The 18915-nt window shown below is 43.5% G+C and overlaps 1 protein-coding gene across 1 annotated transcript; it reads right to left on the bottom strand.

Moving 5' to 3' along the window:
• Positions 1-2778: 2778 nt before the first annotated feature.
• VDAC2 (voltage dependent anion channel 2) lies at positions 2779-15017 on the bottom strand. The gene is made up of 10 exons (XM_029932010.1): positions 14874-15017; positions 14622-14676; positions 13477-13545; positions 12583-12632; positions 8666-8818; positions 8522-8574; positions 7703-7930; positions 6510-6660; positions 4239-4296; positions 2779-3168 (listed from the first exon to the last, which is right to left on the bottom strand). The coding sequence occupies exons 2-10, from the start codon at positions 14650-14652 to the stop codon at positions 3077-3079; spliced, it is 885 nt and encodes a 294-aa protein (XP_029787870.1). The 5' UTR covers positions 14653-14676; positions 14874-15017; the 3' UTR covers positions 2779-3076.
• Between the last annotated feature and the right edge of the window lie 3898 nt (positions 15018-18915).

Genomic DNA, 18915 nt, shown 5'->3' with positions numbered 1-18915 from the left:
TCTTCTCAGCCTCTGTACGTGGCTCTCAAGTGGGGTAGGGAGGGAAGGCCCAGCACTGGCAGGGTCTTCAGCAAAAGGGAGTCTTGAAATCATAGACCTCATCCGCTCCATGGCACTGTCCTGAGGGCCACCTGGCACCAGGGCTGAAGCCTGAGTAGGAGCCTCCAGCCGCTGGGAGGCAAGGTAAAGTCTTGACCGACTTGGCCACATACAGTTGACCAGAGATCCCAGCTCCTCGGATCTGCCTCCACTCGGCAGGATCTGAGGGGTGGACGCTGGGTAAACCCTGTCTTGGTCTCCCTCCTCCTCAGCCTCCTAGGAGAGTCCAGTGAATGAGCTCTCGTTTGGTGGAGCTGGGACTGGGTGGGAGACCACCCCTGGAGTCTGACAACAGCAAACAGGCCCTACATCTGACCAGGTTTGTGGCCCGGTCCCTTCATAGGTTATGCTAGTTCCATCTGCCCATGTTTTCACAGCACTGTCAGCTCAATCTCACCTCTGCGGTGGAGGCTCTGGTCAGCGGAACACCACTTCCGAGAGCCAGGCCACTTGACTTAGACCAGAGGACCGCAAGGTTGGAGTATATATCCTGTCCTCCCCCTGAAGTCCTGGAGAAAGGTGAGGGACTGAGTGGGATCACTGACCAGAAAGGTGTGAAGCAGACAGGCCAACAGGTAGGAGACCATCAGGTATTTCGGTTTTTAATAAATTCCCCAGAGGAAGAGGAAGATGAGGTCAGGCTGTCTGGCACCAACATCTATGAGCCGAGGTGGAGGGAGCCGGGGGCTTCACTTCTCTCATCCAAACCTCCCTAATCCCAACCCCCTAGGAAGATACCCCCAAGTGCTCGCTCCGGCAGCACATAAACTAAAACGAGTTATTTCCCAGCCACGTGTGAGGCGTTCGTCCCGCTAACACGGTCTCAGGCAGAAATGGCATCAGCCTAGAAGACAATCAGGTATTGCCACCACCTGGTTAGGCCTGGGTGCTGCTGAGGCTGGAGGCTACTAGAAACGAGGCCACAGGAGCCCACAGCAGGCAATCTTAGTCATCCTAAACTTCCCCCGACACATACCTTACATTTTAACCCAGAGGGCCCTGGATGTGAACAAACCCTTCTCTCTCCCACTTTAAAGCCTACTGAAGATGCACATGGGTAATCGGGTCCACTTCACTCTTAAATACATCTCTGACAAACTGGTAACTCCCTTGTGCCACACCCAGTGCTGAGTCCGGGACCAGGTAAACACAACAGGAGGTAAGGCCACTAGTTACCTGAGGGCAGCAGGTCACCCAGGCTTCAGGGGTCGCCATCCTTGCCACCAAACGCTGCCAGCAGTGTCAGAGTGGTCTGCCGGGCTACTTCACACCTCTCCTGCGCATCCCAAAAGCATGAGGTGTTTTCGCACCTAACTTGTAGATACCACCTTTTTTTTTTTTTAACCTAGCAACAGATCCGGTCACAAGCAAATTGGCTCAAATTCCAACTTTCTGCCATTAAGTCGTCTTATTCATATAGGCCATTTCTGCCAGACCCTCAAGACAAACAGAGACTTCAGAAAGACCCCCTTTTAAAAAAATTATTCGAGAGACAGGAGGAGAACATGAATGGGGAAAGGGGCAAAGGTTGAGAATCCTAACCAGGTTCACACGCTGAGCACAGAGCCCAACGCAGGGCTCAATCTCACAACCATGAGATCGTGACCTGAGCTGAAATCAAGTCAGATGCGTGCATGCTGAGCCACCCAGGCACCCCAGGAGCCTTTTATTGACCCAATGTGGAAAGCTTGTTTGGGTTTCTAATCTCTTATCAGATTCTGACCTAGAAATTTTCAGCATGTATCACTTTTTGGTTGAGTCTTAAAGTATTACATTTTCTTATCCCTGAGCTTTCTTATCCCAAGGCTTTGAGGTACATTGAGTCTAGAAGTTTGTGAACAGATCTCTCCCTTCTCTGTTGACCACATCCTTCAAACTATCTCCTCCCATCAAAACACCTGCTCTTTCCTGCTTTTCCAACCAGAATCACCTATAAATTTCTATCAGTCCAAGTGCAGATGAGGGCCAGGGGCTCACAAACCCTGAAGGCACTGCTTCTGGTCTCACACGTAAGCCCAACCCTTTTAGTCAGGGTCTGCCTAGAAAGAAGTGACTGACGTCTGACCAAGGCCCCATGTTCCCTTCTCAGTTCCTCTGGTTCCGGACTCCTCACTCCACTTGCCTACACCTTGTCCCATCGCATCTGGGGTCCTGCTTGGTCCCCACAGCGATGGTTGACACAGGTGTGTGTGTGGGGCTAACCTTCGGCACCATCCCTTCCTCTTCCTTTCTTCATCACTGACTCTCCAGTCCCTCCTGGGGTCAACAGTAATCCAATGGAATTTTGGACAAACTTACAACTGAAGGTATAAAGGCATATATCCTCTTATTTTATTGTAGTCCAAAAAGCTCATGGAGTTACTTTAGGGACACAGAGGACTTAATGGCACAGATTTAGGTAAAAACCAAAATGCTCACCAGAAAATTAAAGTACTATCTAGATACAAGGGAGATTTGACCCTAGCTGGCAAATGTTTAACTCTGCAAATACTTGGAGTCATTAATTACGTATACTTGTTTTATTCATAATCTGTAATGTTTTGGGATACCAAAAGTAATTCTAATGATGGTTGAATTTAACAAAAAAATTTTTAACCTAACCTTAAAACTTCACTGATCCATCTCATTCACTGGCAATTTTCAGTGTTAATAGGAACATAAAAACAAACATGCACACAATTGCACAGTTTTCATAAAGGTCTATTTCATTATTGGTGGGTAGCGCATTTAACAGTTAAATACATTTAAATAATGTATGGGTGACTGCACGACTGCAGCATCGGTAACTAGATAGATAACCGATTCAACTAGAAACCAGCTAACAAGGAACTGTCTAAATATTTAAAATACAGCTCTTGTTTAGATCATCCTTTGTTTTGATCACCTTCTTGGGGGGAAAAAAGCCTGCTGGTCACACTGGAAATATATTAAGGCCAAATCTTCTGATATCCATTCCCAGAGGTTTCTTTCAGCTGGATTAAGCCTCCAACTCCAGGGCAAGCCCAAGTTTGTGGCCTCCAGCATTAATGCTTTTCCCGTCTACCAGAGCAGACAGTGTAAGCTTGACACCTGTAAACAAAAGCAGGCAACCATGATTTGAAACTCTGCAGTCTTTAATAATCACCCCAGAGCCTGCCTGTCCCTCCTCAGCCTGTCAGATGACCTACTAGTGCCGGCCACCAGAGGGCACTTGGGAGTATCAGAGGTACCAGAGAGAATCCCGAAGACTCCATCCTAGGTTAAGAGATGAAGTCTCAGAGAATAAAAATGTTATTAATAAAGTTCCAAATGCTCTAGAAAATATAAGAATATTCAACATGCTGTCCAGACTAAAAGAAAAGCATAACTGGACCCTGAAAAGGAAAACTACAATTGACAAGTGGGGGAAACGGAATATAGACTACATATTATGTACTGCTAAACTAATGTTAATTTCCTTAGTTACGACAGTGGTATTGCAGTTATGAAGAAAAATGTCTTAACCCCAGGACACGCACATCAGGGCTGGTGTATCCACATGTCTGCAAAACATTTAAATAATTCTTAAGGGTACATGGAGGGGGGAAGGATTCTGTATGCAGACGTGGACAGAGAACACAGATGTGGCAACTGTTAACTGGGGAGTGTGGCTAAGGGCATAAGTTCCAAGTGCTTCGGAACCTGCTACTCCAATGTGGCCCAAGAACCAGTAACACTGACATCACACAGAGCTTGTTAGGAAGACAGAACCCTTCATCCCGTATCTGCGGGCTCAGAATCGCATTTTGACGATTCCCCGGGTGATTCACTCACACTGAAATTTGGTAGTGCTGCTCTAGAAAACATAGCAAGGCTCGAAATAGTACATAAAAGTAAATGAGACTACAGAGACCAAACAATGAAAGCAATGAGCTGTGCAGGAGAGCAGAACGTTCCTATTCTGAGCAGATGCACACTGGAGCATTTAGGAAGTGTCACGACAGCTGCAACTTTCAAACAGCCCAGCAAAAGGGGGAAAAAAAGAATTAAAAAAGTGTGACGAAAGATAGATCATGTTTATTCTACTTTTTCTTGGAAAGGCTTACTAAGTAAGAAACTGAGAAATAAAAAATACTTTTTAGAACACCATCAGAAAAATCCTACTTATCAAGAATACGTACCAGGCCTCAGAGTCTGAGTATAGCCCACTCCAATTAAACTAGAGTTGTTGACTTTTGCCTAAAATAAAATACAAAAACAAATTTACAGAAAAATTTCTGAATGGAGAGACAAAGCCCCTGAAGGTTTCCCTATCATGCAATTAGGAAGTGTTCTGCTTTTCTTTTCACATGTGGAGAGATAAAATTTAATACTGTTATTAAGCCAAACGAGAGCCAGGTGCCACTTAATTCTTATCAATTAAACTCAAAGTCAAATTGTCAGTAGGACACAATTTTCTTGGTTGTAAAAGGTGAAAACCTCTGGAATAAAAAGAGACTTGGAAATTATTTAATGTCTACACTCTTTTGTAACGTGTAACGTCAAAACAGTCCAGCCCAGAGACAGAAATGATGTACATACAAGCAGAACTCACATACATGGACGGCATTTCCGTCCACTCAGCACGACAGCCAAGTCCTCACAAGCACCAATGACCAAGTGAGTCTTAAGGAAGAAATGCCCCACTAGTGACTATCTTGTGCCCAAGAAAGAGCTTCAGACAAAACTGGATACAAGTTTCTACTATTTTAGAATAGAACTAAGCCATGAAACTGTGATGGGCAATACTTCTTCACGGAGATGCTAGACTGGGGGCCCAGCGGCACTAGAAATGTGAGATACATTTCCAAACTAATCCCCAAGAGTCACTCAGTGGCACACAGGCCAAAGCTGCCTTCCCATTTTAGACTGAGAGTGCTCCATCAGCTGGCATTAAATGTGATGGTGGCAGACACACATCTGAAGAGAACAGCGATGTAGCTGTCAGAGAGTAGTGTGCTACGTGAACCCTGAGGTTTTTACTGCTACAGTGTAAATGGAAACAGAGAAGGAAAAAATAAATGAATCACTGCCTTGCCAATGGGAAAAGCATTCTGGGTGCTCCTCATTCTCTCTGCTTACAACTGCTATCCTAAAATAAGAATGAGGCTAAAATGTAACTGCCTAAACATTGTTCTCAGGAATGAAAATCACTTTATGTAACAGAAATAACTCTCGTGGAAGATTTAACTTTCTTTCATTCCCAGTACATACAGCACAAGCAGTGCCTGACCTGTGAGCAACTGACATACGGGAACAGCTGCTGATGTGCCTGAAACTAGAGCCAGGCCCTTGCCTCCACACTCTCAGACACCACACTTCCGTTTACCCTAAACCCACTATGACTGAGGGATGAAATAAGAAAAACCTGGTGCCACTGGGTGGGTCAGTCAGTTGAGCATCCAACTTCTTTGGCTCAGGTCATGATCACATTGATTCGTGGGTTAGAGCCCCGTATCAGGCTCTGTGCTGACAGCTGAGGGCCTGGAGCCTGCTTCAGATTCTGTGTCTCCCCCCTCTTTCTGCCCCTGCCCTGCTCACACTCTTTCTCTCTCAAAAACAACCATTAAAAAAAAGAAAAAAAGCCTAAGAACAGAACTAGGGTAGCCATCCACCCCAACTAACCAAGGACAGGTAGAAGGGAGTTCTTGGGACGCAAGACTTCAGAGAGGCAGAGAGAGAGAGGGAGACAGAGAATCCGAAGCAGGCTCCACGCTGAGCTGTCAGCACAGAGCCCCCTGTGGGGCTCAAACTCACAAACAGTGCAATCATGACCTGAGCCAAGTGGGAGGCTTAGCCGACTGAGCCAGCGCCCCTGGGATGTAGGACTTTTATGCTAAAGCTGGAATAGTCTCAGGAAAAGCAGCTGGTCACCCTCGATAAGAGGGAAACCAAAAGACGTGCAGGTCCAATCCGGGTTCCACCCCTTCTGCTCTGGGCCTAAAAGTGTTATCAAAGTCTTTTCTCTCTCTAAGCTTTGGGATCTCCACCTGCAAAATGGCATTTGTACCACAGACCCTGAAGATCAAGTCTAAAGATATTTTGTTAACCATAAAGACAAAGTCAAACTAACACAGTACCATTTTTCCCTACAGAAAGACAAAGTAACAATTAAAATGCTAGTACTCCTGGCCTGGGCCCAGAACACTGGCTTCCCTGAGCTCGGACAGGCTTGTAGCTCAGGGTTATTATCCACACTGAGCAGCTTTTGAGGTTAAACAAACTCCTGTGACCTGTTAACAAACTTCTAATACTGTCTCCACAGAAAACCCAGCATTACAAATTCTAATTCCAATCCAGGAGTAAACTAGGGATAGTGTGAACCACAGTTCAAACTTTCAATACAATTCAATCTACTCAAAGATGAATTCCCACAAACAAAGAGCCCACTCTAAGCCCACAGAAGTACTCACAGAAATGGACGCAGTGGGGTCCAACTGATATTTGGCCGCAATGCCAAAGCGAGTGCAGTTGGTACCCGATGTCCAAGCAAGGTTTACTGAAGTGTCAAGATCTTCACATACTTTCTGATAAATTGATCCTCCAAATTCTGTCCCATCATTGCTGTAAGATATTTTTAATTAGTAAATTTGAAACAGACATTGTAATGTCTATGACACTAAGCTGATTATTGTAGCATTATAGTTAAACAAAAAGCACTGCTCACATGGGTCTCTAGCATTCCATTGAAAACACGAGGTTTTAAAAGGTCTTTATCCCAATCTACGCCCCAAAGGAAGTTCATACAAATCACGATAAATCATTCAGTGGAATTACCACACAGCCACTAACAATCAGTTGTAGAATACATAACATTACAGGAAAATTATCAAAATGTATTAAGGTAGTAGGGAAGGATTAGAAACCAGCCTTTCTGATACGTATTTTCCTTATTTACATATAAAAAGAGAAAACTCTGAAACACTAACAGGTAACAAAGATTATACATCAAGATAATAGGATTAGAGAAATTTCTGGTTTTCTTCTTTGTACTTGTTATTTAATAATCCATGGTTTTTATAAGGGAGAAAAATTCTTAAATCCTTTCCATATATACACCTAATCTGGGTTAGGTAAAAACACCATACATTTTAGGCCATCCTACCAACTCAGAACCTCACATATCACAGACATGTCAAAGGAACATAATGGTAACTTGACAACATATTAGCATTTCCTAAAAATCCAAAGCACATCAAACCTCATATAAAATAAGCATTTACTCTCTCCACAATAAAAGTCAGACTAACATTTTTTACTATACACTTCTAGGGGCACCCAGAAATGCCCAAGGATGATGATCTTTTTGTGAGAGAGTAATCCTTTAGGAGCGTCTGGGTGGCTCAGTTGGTTAAGTATCTGACTCCTGATTTCAGCTCAGGTCATGATCTCAGTCTGTGAGTTTGAGCTGTCAGCTCAGAGCCTGCTTGGGATTCTCTCTCCTTATCTCTCTGCCCCTCCCACATGTACACAATCTCTCAAATAAATAAATTTAAAAATATTTTTAGAATAAATTCTTTATATTGTACCTGGATTCATTAGAACAGGTGACATCAATATCATCCCCACGTCCTATGTCCCAATATCCCACACAAGAAATACTCACACATTAGTGTGCAGCTGGAAGTCCCCAGTCCTGTAGCCCACTGCAAAGTTATTTCTTGTCAGCTTTGACTTGGCACTGTCAAAGGTCATCTGGTAGCCAGCGAGCCAACCCTCATAACCAAAGACGGCTGAACCATGGATTGCAGGTCCAGCAAAATCAAAGTCAACATCACAACCAAGGTTTATACACTCCCTCTTGTAAGAAGACTTGATTTTACCACTTTTCTTTCTGGAAAAAGAACAAACTAACTTCAAACTGATGCCAGTGGGAAGACTTACGTACTTAACTTCTGCCCAGAAAGCACAAAGGAGATTTATGACCTGCCGTATAACTGGGGAGTAAAAGCAGTAGCAGGATAATCCTAAGAGGTAAAGAAAATATAGCTCAGTGAGCTAAAAACAAGGGGACATGGAGTTATGACTTCTACCACCATCAGAAGATTGCTTTTTGCAGGACTGGCAATCAGTCACAAAAGCCTATTAGAAACATGTTAATTACCCAAGTTAGTGCCACAATGAAAAGAGGCAAACCTCTGAAGGAAAGCAAACAATAGCAACTATAATACTCATCATCTTCCAAAGGCAAAAACACAAATTCACCACAAGGCAGTCAAGAAAGCTATCAAACAGTAAATGTGCATCTTTCCTAAATATACCGAAATGCTTTTAAAATTAAAGCAGATAAAGGGGTGCCTGGCTGGTTCAGTCAACAGAGTATGCGACTCTTGATCTCAGGGTTGTGAGCTAAAGCCCCACACAAGATGTAGAGACTACTGAAAAATAAAATTTAAAGCAGATAAAAATGTCTGTCCATGCTTACCCCGTGTTTGGTGAAAAGGTAGTATCAAATGTCAGTTTCAAACCTTGACAAATCTATTTTGAAAGAAAAAATTTGTTTTCATCATTATTTCCCTTTTGAATCACAAAAATAAATTAATGCTAAAACACATGTTCAAATTGTTACCTGGTCTTCAATTGCGATTTCTGTTCCCAGAGTGTTATCAGTGTTCCATTTTTCTGTGAAAGTCAGACCATACTCACACCATTTATATTTGGTCTCCAAGGTTCCAGTAACTTTACCAGTGTCTGTGTTAGATGAACCAGATGTTGAGAATTCCTAATAAGACAATAATGACTTCATGAACTTTCTTGTAAGCCTAGAAGAATCACTGCCTAACTTACACAAAAACCCACTAACAGTTAACTTCACTAATCCTTTTTTTCTAGTTTCCCAAATATTCTTATCTTCTGCTACTGTGAGTACATACAAGAACAAATTAGCCTGACAGTTACTAACTGCAACCTTACTTACACCAGACATTTCCAACAAATCAATCACAAGTTAACCTGTATCTAATTATCAAATGAACAACAAACTGTACACCTTTTAAGGAAACTTCCACTAAGGTGATTTTATTTGGAATTCAGAAACCAGGGAAGGTGGCAGGGGAGGAATGAATATTTTGGCACTGTTTCCGTTCTGCCTGATCTTAAATAAAACACCACAAAGGTCAGTATGGTTAATCACAGACCCCCCCATCACTAAAATGTGCATTTATAATGACTGACATACTATTAGGACACGTTTGCTGAAAATTCCGAAAAGAGAAAGCACCCCACTGTAGGAATTCATGCCATGAGAAAAGATTTAACATCTTTGGTAACCCCAATATTCTATTTTTCTGAGATGAAGAGTTTTCACCAGGTTTCATACCTCCCCAACAATCTTTCACATACTCATTGAAAAAGAAATAAACCGGGAAAGGGGAATTACAAGAGATTTACTCTACAACTGGCTTTATCATGCACAATGTAAACTATATTGTGTTCAATAAATAACATCAGTAAAAAAATGCATCTAATGAGTCAATTTAAAGTACATCATATAATCTTATGTTTGCAGCAAATACATATAAGTTGCCAATCCCTAACTGCACACCAACTGGAAAAGAAGGAATATGGAGGGCTTACTGAAATTTAAAATCTGCTATGGAAAATCCAAAAACCTAACAATCTTTCAAAGTTTATTATACAGACGAGCAAACTTCCAAGTTAAAATACAAAAATACACACAGAGGATTCTGATTCACAATTTCTCTGCTAATGATGGTTACACACTTTAGCTAATAGAGGGCCAAGTCTAAAGAAGGCAGTTGATCTAACTATTAAAGAGAACTCAACCTGAAATTGTGATGCCTGCTAGAGTGAGAAAATACAAAAATGTATCAGTGGAAGGAAAGGCCAATCATCCCTCACTTAGAACACAGAACATTTGTGTAACTACTGCTCTACAGGGAGACAAACTCCCATCTCCTGACATAAGATGCTTTAACAGAAATCTCAAGTCAAGGCCTGGTACCCAGTGCCCATACTAACAAGCACTGGATTGTTAGGAAAAAACACTGGATGTAAAATTAAGAGAGTCCTGGTATCCAGTTCTGGCTGTCATTTAGTAAATGAGCAACACTAAGGAAGACGCTTAACTTTTCTGGGTCTCAGTTTTCTGAAATGTAGTAACAAAATCTACCTCTGGAGGAGTAAACTAGACTGGCACTGTGAAAGCTTTGCACATTTTCCTGTGCTCTACACAAAAGGAAAGCATTATTAAAATAATACTTATGGAGCATGTTCTTCTAGCAGATACTTGGAATGGGGAATGTGTAGAAGTAGCTATTTTTAATCCTGAGTGACAAAGATTAATGACTCTTGAGGCTCCACCCATGCCATCCATCAGCCTATAGATTACAAGCCAGCCAGCCTCTCTCTCTATATATATATCCAAGGAGTCCTTAAGACACAGAATCAAGATCACCATGTGGGACCAGAAATGGACCAGATGACATCACTGGCCGAGTTTACACGTTTCACTCCATCACCAAACACTTAAGGCTTCTACATTCTGGAGCAAACTGGACATCGTTACAGTTTAGGTGAGAAAACAGAACAAGCTGTTAGTGGGACTTATTTGTGGCCAGGTACATACTACAAGAGCAGTACCACATTGAGTTATACATTAAATGGAAACAAAACATACTGTGTGGAATCCAACTCATAAACATCCTTCATGATCTTTTTTAAAAAATTTTTTTTAATGTATTTTATTTACTTTTTAAGAGACAAAGAGAGACAGTGTGAGCAGGGGAGGGTCAGAGAGTGAGGGAGACACAGAATCTGAAGACAGACTCCAGGCTCTGAGATAGCTGTCAGCACAGAGCCCTGTATGTGGGGCTCGAACCCACGAACCAGAAGATCATGACCTGAGTCGAAGCCGGACACTCAACCAAGCCACCCAGGTGCCCCTACATCCCTCATGATCTTAAACGTATTTCCATAAAACCTTCCTAACCCTGTCCACAAAAAGCCTTTTCTCTCCAACAAAGATTTTGATTGAATAATCAATCTAGTTAGTACTAGACACTTCTCTGATTGTTCTCCAGCTTAAAGTTTATTCAGTCTCTCCAACCAGCAAGAAATAAGCTCTCTGAACATAAGGGTTGAGTCTTCCTTTTTCTCAGAAGGCTTTTGTGACTCCACAAGTGAACAGCAAGTGTTTGTAAGGGACCTCAAAAGGTTAAGAATGGGAACATAACAAACACTAAGTCACTTCTCTGTATTATTACTCTGAGCAGGTAAGCAGCACAACCAGTGAATACTCAGGCTTTCTTCCAGAACACAGAGGCCCAATGACAGATGTGATCAATATAAACCCCAGAAATCCAAGTCTGTGCATTAAGAAACTACAACATGATTAATTTTAATAAATATCAGTTACATATGAGCTGAAGGAGTTAATAATAGAGTCAAGAACTTATGAGAATAATCAGTTAATATTCAATATTCACACATATAACCATCCCCAAAGCAATCTCAAAACAGGGTGACGCCTGGGTGGTTCAGTCAAGCAAGCATCTGACTCCTGGTTTCGGCTCAGGTTAGGGTCTTGCAGAGCTCAAGCCCTGCATTGGAGCACTGTGGAGCCTGCCTGGGATGCTCTCTCTACTCCTCCCTTGTTCATGTGCACACCTGCGCGCTCTCTCTCTCAAATAAATGAATAAACCTTGGGAAAAAAAAAACCCTCAAAACAAAACATTTCTGCAGAAAAAAAATATTTGACAAAACTAAATTTTATTTTACTTCCCTTGAGGGAGTTCAGGCAGAATCAAGACATCCAAACACCAAAATATCAACTTCTTTAAAAATACTCAAATCAGGACTCAAAATTCACAAAATACTCATGGAAATCTTCCAGACAGAGCACAGCTACTATATTCCCTTTATATAACTGATCAGTACACTCAAACTAAGTTACTCAATATCTTTATGCCCAAAACTCAAGCTTTTAATATGTATAAAAAGGATTAACAAAAAAGTACTACCTTCAAGCTTGTAATCTCACTGAGTAAACAGTCCCAAATAACCAGTCTTTCTGGAGTTTCCTGTGTGTACAAACTAATATGGCAAAAGACCACCCAAAAATCAGAAATCATATCCAAAGCCCAAGTAAATCAAGTTTCACGCAAATCCCTGAAAACGAAATTAACTTCGGCCTCTTCTTCAAAATAAAATAGGTAGACATCTTTCAGTGGTGACTATTTTACAGATTAAAAAATTATTTGGGGGCCTCAGGGTGCTCAGTCAGTTGGAAGTCCAACTTCGACTGGGGTCACGATCTTGCAGTTCTTATGTTCAAGCCCTGTGTCGGGCTCCGTGCAGACAACTCACACCCTGGAGCCTGCTTCTGATTCTGTCTCCCCTTCTCTCTGCCCCTCCCCTACTCATATGCGTTCTCTCTCTCAAAAATGGATAAACATTTTTAAAAATTAAAAAAAAAGAAAAATTACTTAAAGGTTCATCAGAATTTATTAGGTATCTAACACTCACCACACCACTGCATGACTTTGTTTTCACATCCAGTTTCACCAACCCAAAACCTTCAAGTAGAGAGCAAAAAATGACAAAATGATTATTCTGTGTAAAAAAATGCATTACTAATAGCTGAAAACATATAAAACAAAAACAGAAAAACTTCATATATTCATAAGGGCATAAAAATGTGAGTCGATACAACATCTAGATGAAAAAAGTTTTTAATTACTCTATGTAAACTAACATGTACAGCACAAAACACCTCGAGGCAGCTTTGCCTAGTGTTCTGACATATATTTGGCACCAAAAAATGGCTTTCAAACCATTTTAAAACCTAAACATCAGATCAGAAAATTAACTTAAGTCTCAGAATAACCAACAGTTTATTATAAAACAGACATTTAGAACAATTATCCCAAACACAGTTTCCTTTGGGATTAATCTACTAAATAACTAGAGAAATGATCTAAAGTAGACAGGGTATATGTAGAACAAATCTTCAAGAAGAAAACCCAAATTCATTTGAAAAAATCTATAATCCAGTAGGAATAACTACTGCCAAAGCAAAAACAGGTTAAACATCATAATTCTAGTCAACCAAGACCTCAGCTGTATCTGAAAGAAATTAAAGCACAGCTGTTTTTTTCTTACAGATAAAATCCATGAACTACAGTTTGAAAAAGCTGTCAGAAACTGGAGTAGAGAAAGATGTGCATTACCATTTTAACAGAAATTTCATCTAAAATGTATCCAATAATCAAACTAATACAGCAAGATATTTACAACTTGAAAAATAGTTATTTACTTCCCAAAGCAATCCAAACACATTTTCACTTCTGATCTGGAAGAAAAGGAAGTAAAGAAAGAAGGAAAGGAAAAGAAAAAAGAGATAAGAAAGAAAAATCTTACCAAATCCTTTGTTGAAAATATCTCTGGCAGCTTTGCCAAGGTCAGCATATGATGGAGGAATACACATTGCTGGTGGGAAGAAACATTACAGTTAACATTCCTGTTCTCCCACTTTCTGTCCAGGAACTAGATTATCACCCACTGCTATCTTTAAATTGAATATGTTTTCAATGCTACCAGGAGCTACACTAAAACTGTATGTACTCTAATGATTCATGAAAGAGATATCAAAAATAAAGGTTTATTTCTAAAATGAGTAACCATACTAAGGGGCTATACAAACTTGGGAAATTCCTTCCAAAACAAAAAAACAAACTCTACTCCTAGATTCACACAGTATCTACAGCCTCAGCTCTTAGGACCCAACAGGTACAAAGAACCAAACACATAAACATTATCTATACACACAGATAGCTCTGCCAAAATTCACTGGAATGGGCTGATTTAACTAAATGATATAAAACCAAAACGTAGGACAAGACCCTCTCCCATAACAGACCTCTTAGTATCCTCAATGAGTTCAAAACCAATATTCTGGAGTAAGAAGAGATAAGTAATGAACATGTTGGTAATTTAAGTATCAGAATTTACGGAAAAACACGATAATCTAGGATTCACTCAAGTGTCTACACCAACGAACTATCAAATGGCACTTTAAGCATATTAATATGACACTCAAGTCCTTGGCCAATGCCATGCGGCTTAAGGACAAGCAGTGTGGTGGTTACACCAGCTCATTCATTCTACAGAGCACGTCCACGCCCTTAGGAACACGTGTAATGACCTTGTGCTCTCACCAGGGGGGTTACTACTTCCTCTAAAAAAAGTGACTGACCCAATCCTCCAAAGGCTGAATCCAACACTTAATAACTTTTTGCTTTCGAGTTATTCAAAGGCACGTCCAAGAGCTGAAGGTGAATGTGTCCACAGACCGACTCCCCTCACCTAGTCCCTCTATCTGAAATCCCGCAGCCCAGCCCCTCCTCCGCAGAGCTGGGGCGGTCAGACGACGGCGCGGCTAGCGAAAGCAGCGAGTTTCCAAGTCCTTGGAGAGATTAGGGGAAAGAAGTTGCGGTTTTCCGGTGGACCCGCTTCGACTCCTGGCCAACCCCGCCCCATCCCGCAGACATCTGTGCTCTACTTACGCCGCGCGCAGCTCTGTCCGTAGGTAGCCATGGCGAGGCCACAGGAAGAGGTGATCTGCGGGACGAACAAGAAGTGCGGTCAGCGAGTCAGGGACAGGTCAAGGGGCCAGAAGAGGGTCTCAGACACAGAGAGGCGAAGAGCAGCGGGGCGGCGCGGCCATCTTAGGGAGCCAGGGCCGACCCCAAGTCTGGCTAAGGCGTCCTGCTTGGCCGTCGGGGCCCAAGCGGCTAAGTGACGCGGGAGCGACTTACCTGGTGGTCTCCTGAGAGGGGCCGCTGCCGCCGCTCCGCTTGCAGCTGAGGCCGCTCGGCTCGCTCAGTGTCGCGCTGCAGCTCCCGCGGCTGGAGGGCGAAGTGAAGGAGACACCGTTCCGCCCGCCGCAACCCTGTCCTCCCCCCGCCAGGACCCCGCCGATGCCCCCGCGGCTGTCCACCGCGCCGGCCCCCGCAACGCCGCCCGCTGCCCACTCCACCCTGTTCCAGAACGGCAACGAGGACCGTAGGCACCCCCGCCCCCGGGCTGGGCTGCTTCTGTCCGTCGGCGGGGGCCAGAAAAGCTGAGGTGGCTGGACCTCGGGTCAGGCAGCGACGAGGGCAGCCTCAGAGACGAGGAGGCGGGGAACGGCGGAGGTAGCGCGGTAGGGACTGCGCGTGCGGGGGATGGGGCCGAGGCCACGCGCGCGCTCCTCACGGATGGGGTGGGGCGTCCGGCGCGTGCCCGCGCGGTGTCCGGCGCCACTGGGCGCGGCTGCGCAGCACGGGGGTCACGTACGACTCTCCAACTTCCTGTGCCGTGGTGGTTGCCATACCCTGCAAAGACCGTCTCTGTGCTGGACTTCTGGAACGACTCAGCTAGCGTTACCTCGGCCTATCCTGAGCAAGTGCAACGTGCGCTTCTAAAACACTCTCTCCAGGCCCAGGAAGAAACGAACGGGCCAGTGGGGCGCAACCTCCCGCACTGGCTTCCTTCGCCCACTTCCCACCGCGACCGCCGCGGGAGGGGCTCTCTTGGGCTGCCCCTCCCAGAACTGACTTGAGCCAGCCTCAGGATGCCCCGCCTCTTTTCCTCGCTTATAGCCATAGGGTTCCCCTTTTGTCGCCTCCTCCCGGTTTAGGCGTTGGACTGCTTTGCGCACGCACCGAACCAGAGCTGTCTTGAGGAATCAAGCCTCATAGAAAATTTAGGAATTTTGCTGACGAGGCATTAGAATGCTGCACTTAAGTTCCTGGAATGTGCTGGAAGAGTGAGGGAGCTACGAGAACAAGAAAAATTATGAACCGTCTAATGAGATAGAAACAGGGTCAAGTGAAGCTCCGGAATCCATCGGCAATCTCAGCATTTTATCCTTACTGTATCTCAAGTTTCCTCATCAGTAAAATGGCAAGTTTAAATGCGACGAAGTGGTCTTTAATAGCCATTCAGCCACGCACAATGAGCAAAGCCTCCCAAACCCCATTCCCTCTGGCTCTGAAAGCCACCTCTGCCCAAATGCTGCCCAAGTTCCACCATCCTCCTAAACCAGATGGTAATATATAATATAACCGGATATATTTCCACAAGGCAAACCCAGATGAAAGGTGTATCCTGACGGACTCCCTCCCGTATGCAAGCTCAGCCAATAACCTTGCCTGGTCATGGTTGGTACTACTACTATAACGGGTTAGAAGAAACTAAGAGTCTTTGCTCAGGCACTAGAAGCACTGATAAATTCCTTCATTCAAGTTCAGACAGGTTGCGCTGAAATTAGCCTGGTTCTACTGGGAACTTGTTTGCTTTGGCTGTGTTTGTTGCTTTTGTGAAACTAATGGCAAAGACATATCTCATCCCAAATGCAGCATGGGACATGCCACCTTCCTGAAAAACCTAGTCTGCTCAGCCTCTCCATTATCTGCAGTAGGGCTTATTCACATTGTGAACTACGTATCTGTAGTATGTTTAACCCCCAGAGAATTTCACTTTGCCACAGAACATAGACCTTAGGCTTTAGTTTAGCCTCTAGGAACCCAAGGAATGTACACAATACCTAATGACCAGGAGAAGAATCATGGCTATTTATTTCAAAGTTGATTTCAGTAAATATATTTGAGTGCTTTCATTCAAAGCCCTTGAAACCAAAGCAGCAGTAGTAGCCATCACCACTTACTTGTGTCACCCACAGAGGAAGCAAAGTACACTCAGCTGCACTTCCTGCTCTCAGGGCACTTATGGTCAAGTGTGTGTAGAGGTATCAAGAACTGTGAAAGGTCCAAAATTTTACTCTACTTCCAAGCTAGCAAATTAGTCTGCCATAGTTTCATAGGTTCATAATGCTGGTAGAAGACATGAGACTCGAAGGTCAGAGACAAAGGACTTTATTACTTGCGGCATGGCAGGCAACATAAGGTTCATGTTTGAATTAGTTCCCTGCCCTCTCTGCCCCCAGGGGTGATGCAGAACACCCTATCTGGAAGCTGTGCATGGTATGTGCTTGTGTCACAGCTGAGGAACCCTGAGTTTAAGAAACCTCCGGTTTTACAAGCAGCTGCTGCAAACCTGCCCAACTTTTGCCTCAGAAGGAGATATACTTCTCAGGAAATAAAATCTGCACTTTGCCCCAGAGGGAGACACTGTCTCGGTCTCCCAAGGCTGTTCGCTATGCAGACATCCTTGAAAAGACAGTTTGGGATAAAAGCAGTCACAAGACCTGGAGAAACTCCATGGAGAACTGTCCCACAAAAGGATGGAGAATTCAGGAATTACAAGTTTAGTGCTAAATCCAAGTACAGAAATTTGTGGGCATAGTCACACTGAAAAGATACTTGCCCTAAAGTCTGAAAGGAGAACTTATCCAAGTTATAAAGGCAATAAGTCAAGGGTGGAAAAGCAAAATTCTAGGAAGAGGCATGTGCAAAGCCAAACAGGTGCTTCAAGTGGCAAGAACCATTTGGAAACCACAAGTAATTAAGTAAACCTGGAAAAACTTATAGGAAAAGTTGAGAGATTAGTCTAAAGAGGTTGGGTGGAGTCAGATGATGAAGGTCCTGAAAGCAGCAAGTAAGGAGGAGTCTAGGATGACTGAGAACAACATTGCTGACCTGAGTAACTGGGAGAACTAAGGTTCCACTCAGGGTTGTAGGGGCTACAGGAGGAGGGCAGGCGTGAGGATGGAGGATGAGGAAGAGAGAGGGACGAGGATGATTCTGTTTCAGATAAGTATGAGGAACCAGGGGCCAAATCTCAATGGAGTTGTCCAATAGGCAATTATGAAGCCTAGGAGAAAGGTCTGGGTAGAAGACACTGGAATGAAAATTTTAGTTTTAACTATGACTATCCTTGGGTGTGATTAAAGTCAATAAGCGATGGGATAGCAATAAAGATAGTAGAAGCCTTAGCAGTATTGGTATTCCAGGGGTAAGCAGACTGGCCAGGAGGCCAAAAGAAAATTCAGGAGGGAATACTTTCCTGGAAGCCAAAGGGCAAGATCAGTAACTGGAGGGGAGAGTGCTGGACAACAGTGTCACATCCTGAGGAGTGGTCAAGTGAGGTAAAGAAATTATATTCTGTGTTTTGAAATTAGTGTCAAAGAATTTGTTGATATATTTTAAATTACTACAATGGATGCTCTGGTCATATTATTTACATGAAAAATATATTAACTCTCCTACATGAAAAATATATTAACTCTCTCCCAAGACCTCCCTCAAACCTCTAGCCTTGATAGCATTAGCAAAGCCTTCCCAGGTGTATTTCCTTCAGTACAGCAACTCCAGCACAGCTCACCTTGATCTGAAGACCTATGAACCAAAGAGACAAGCTATCTGGCCCCCAACACATAAACATTTTAAGCACACGTAGGGTAGGATAAGCAGGTATCTAACTGCTAAAGACATCCTGGTCAAAAAGGGAGAAATAGGACGTATACAGGAGTCCATAGCAGTTCTGAAATCCAGCCAGGCAAATTTTGAAGGTTTCTTTATTAGGATTCAGTCATATTTTTGCCTGTGCCGGATGAGGTCACATAGGGAGAGCGGGCCCTACATTCACATTCCTCCTTTTCCTGCCCCAGCGCTCGCACAATGTGAAGGGTATGCTCCAACTCATACTTGTACTCCATCATCCCCCACATCCACACACTCCTTGACCACTTTGTGGTCTCAGAGATGTGTCACTGGCAGTTCAATCCATGCTCAAAAGAAACAACTTGGGAAGAAATCCATCCAGGGCCCAGAAGCAGGCTCAGAACTGTTTCAATGGAGAAGACAGATCTTCCATGTCCAGAGTTTGGTCCAGCTATGGAGAGAGTGAGCATGGTGG

The sequence above is a fragment of the Suricata suricatta genome, chromosome 2 (genome assembly GCF_006229205.1).
Source record: "Suricata suricatta isolate VVHF042 chromosome 2, meerkat_22Aug2017_6uvM2_HiC, whole genome shotgun sequence".
Lineage (NCBI taxonomy): Eukaryota > Metazoa > Chordata > Mammalia > Carnivora > Herpestidae > Suricata > Suricata suricatta.
This window is presented reverse-complemented; position numbering and strand designations above follow the sequence as displayed.

Bases quoted from the DNA above. Each gene is read 5' to 3' on its own strand.
- VDAC2 (XM_029932010.1), bottom strand. From the start codon at position 14,652: ATGGCTACCTACGGACAGAGCTGCGCGCGGC. The intron at 8,819-12,582 runs GTGAGTGTTAGA...TTGTCTTATTAG, and splicing joins CAAAGTCATGCAGTGGTGTG to GAATTCTCAACATCTGGTTC. The intron at 6,661-7,702 runs GTGAGTATTTCT...AATATCTTACAG, and splicing joins TTCCAGCTGCACACTAATGT to CAATGATGGGACAGAATTTG.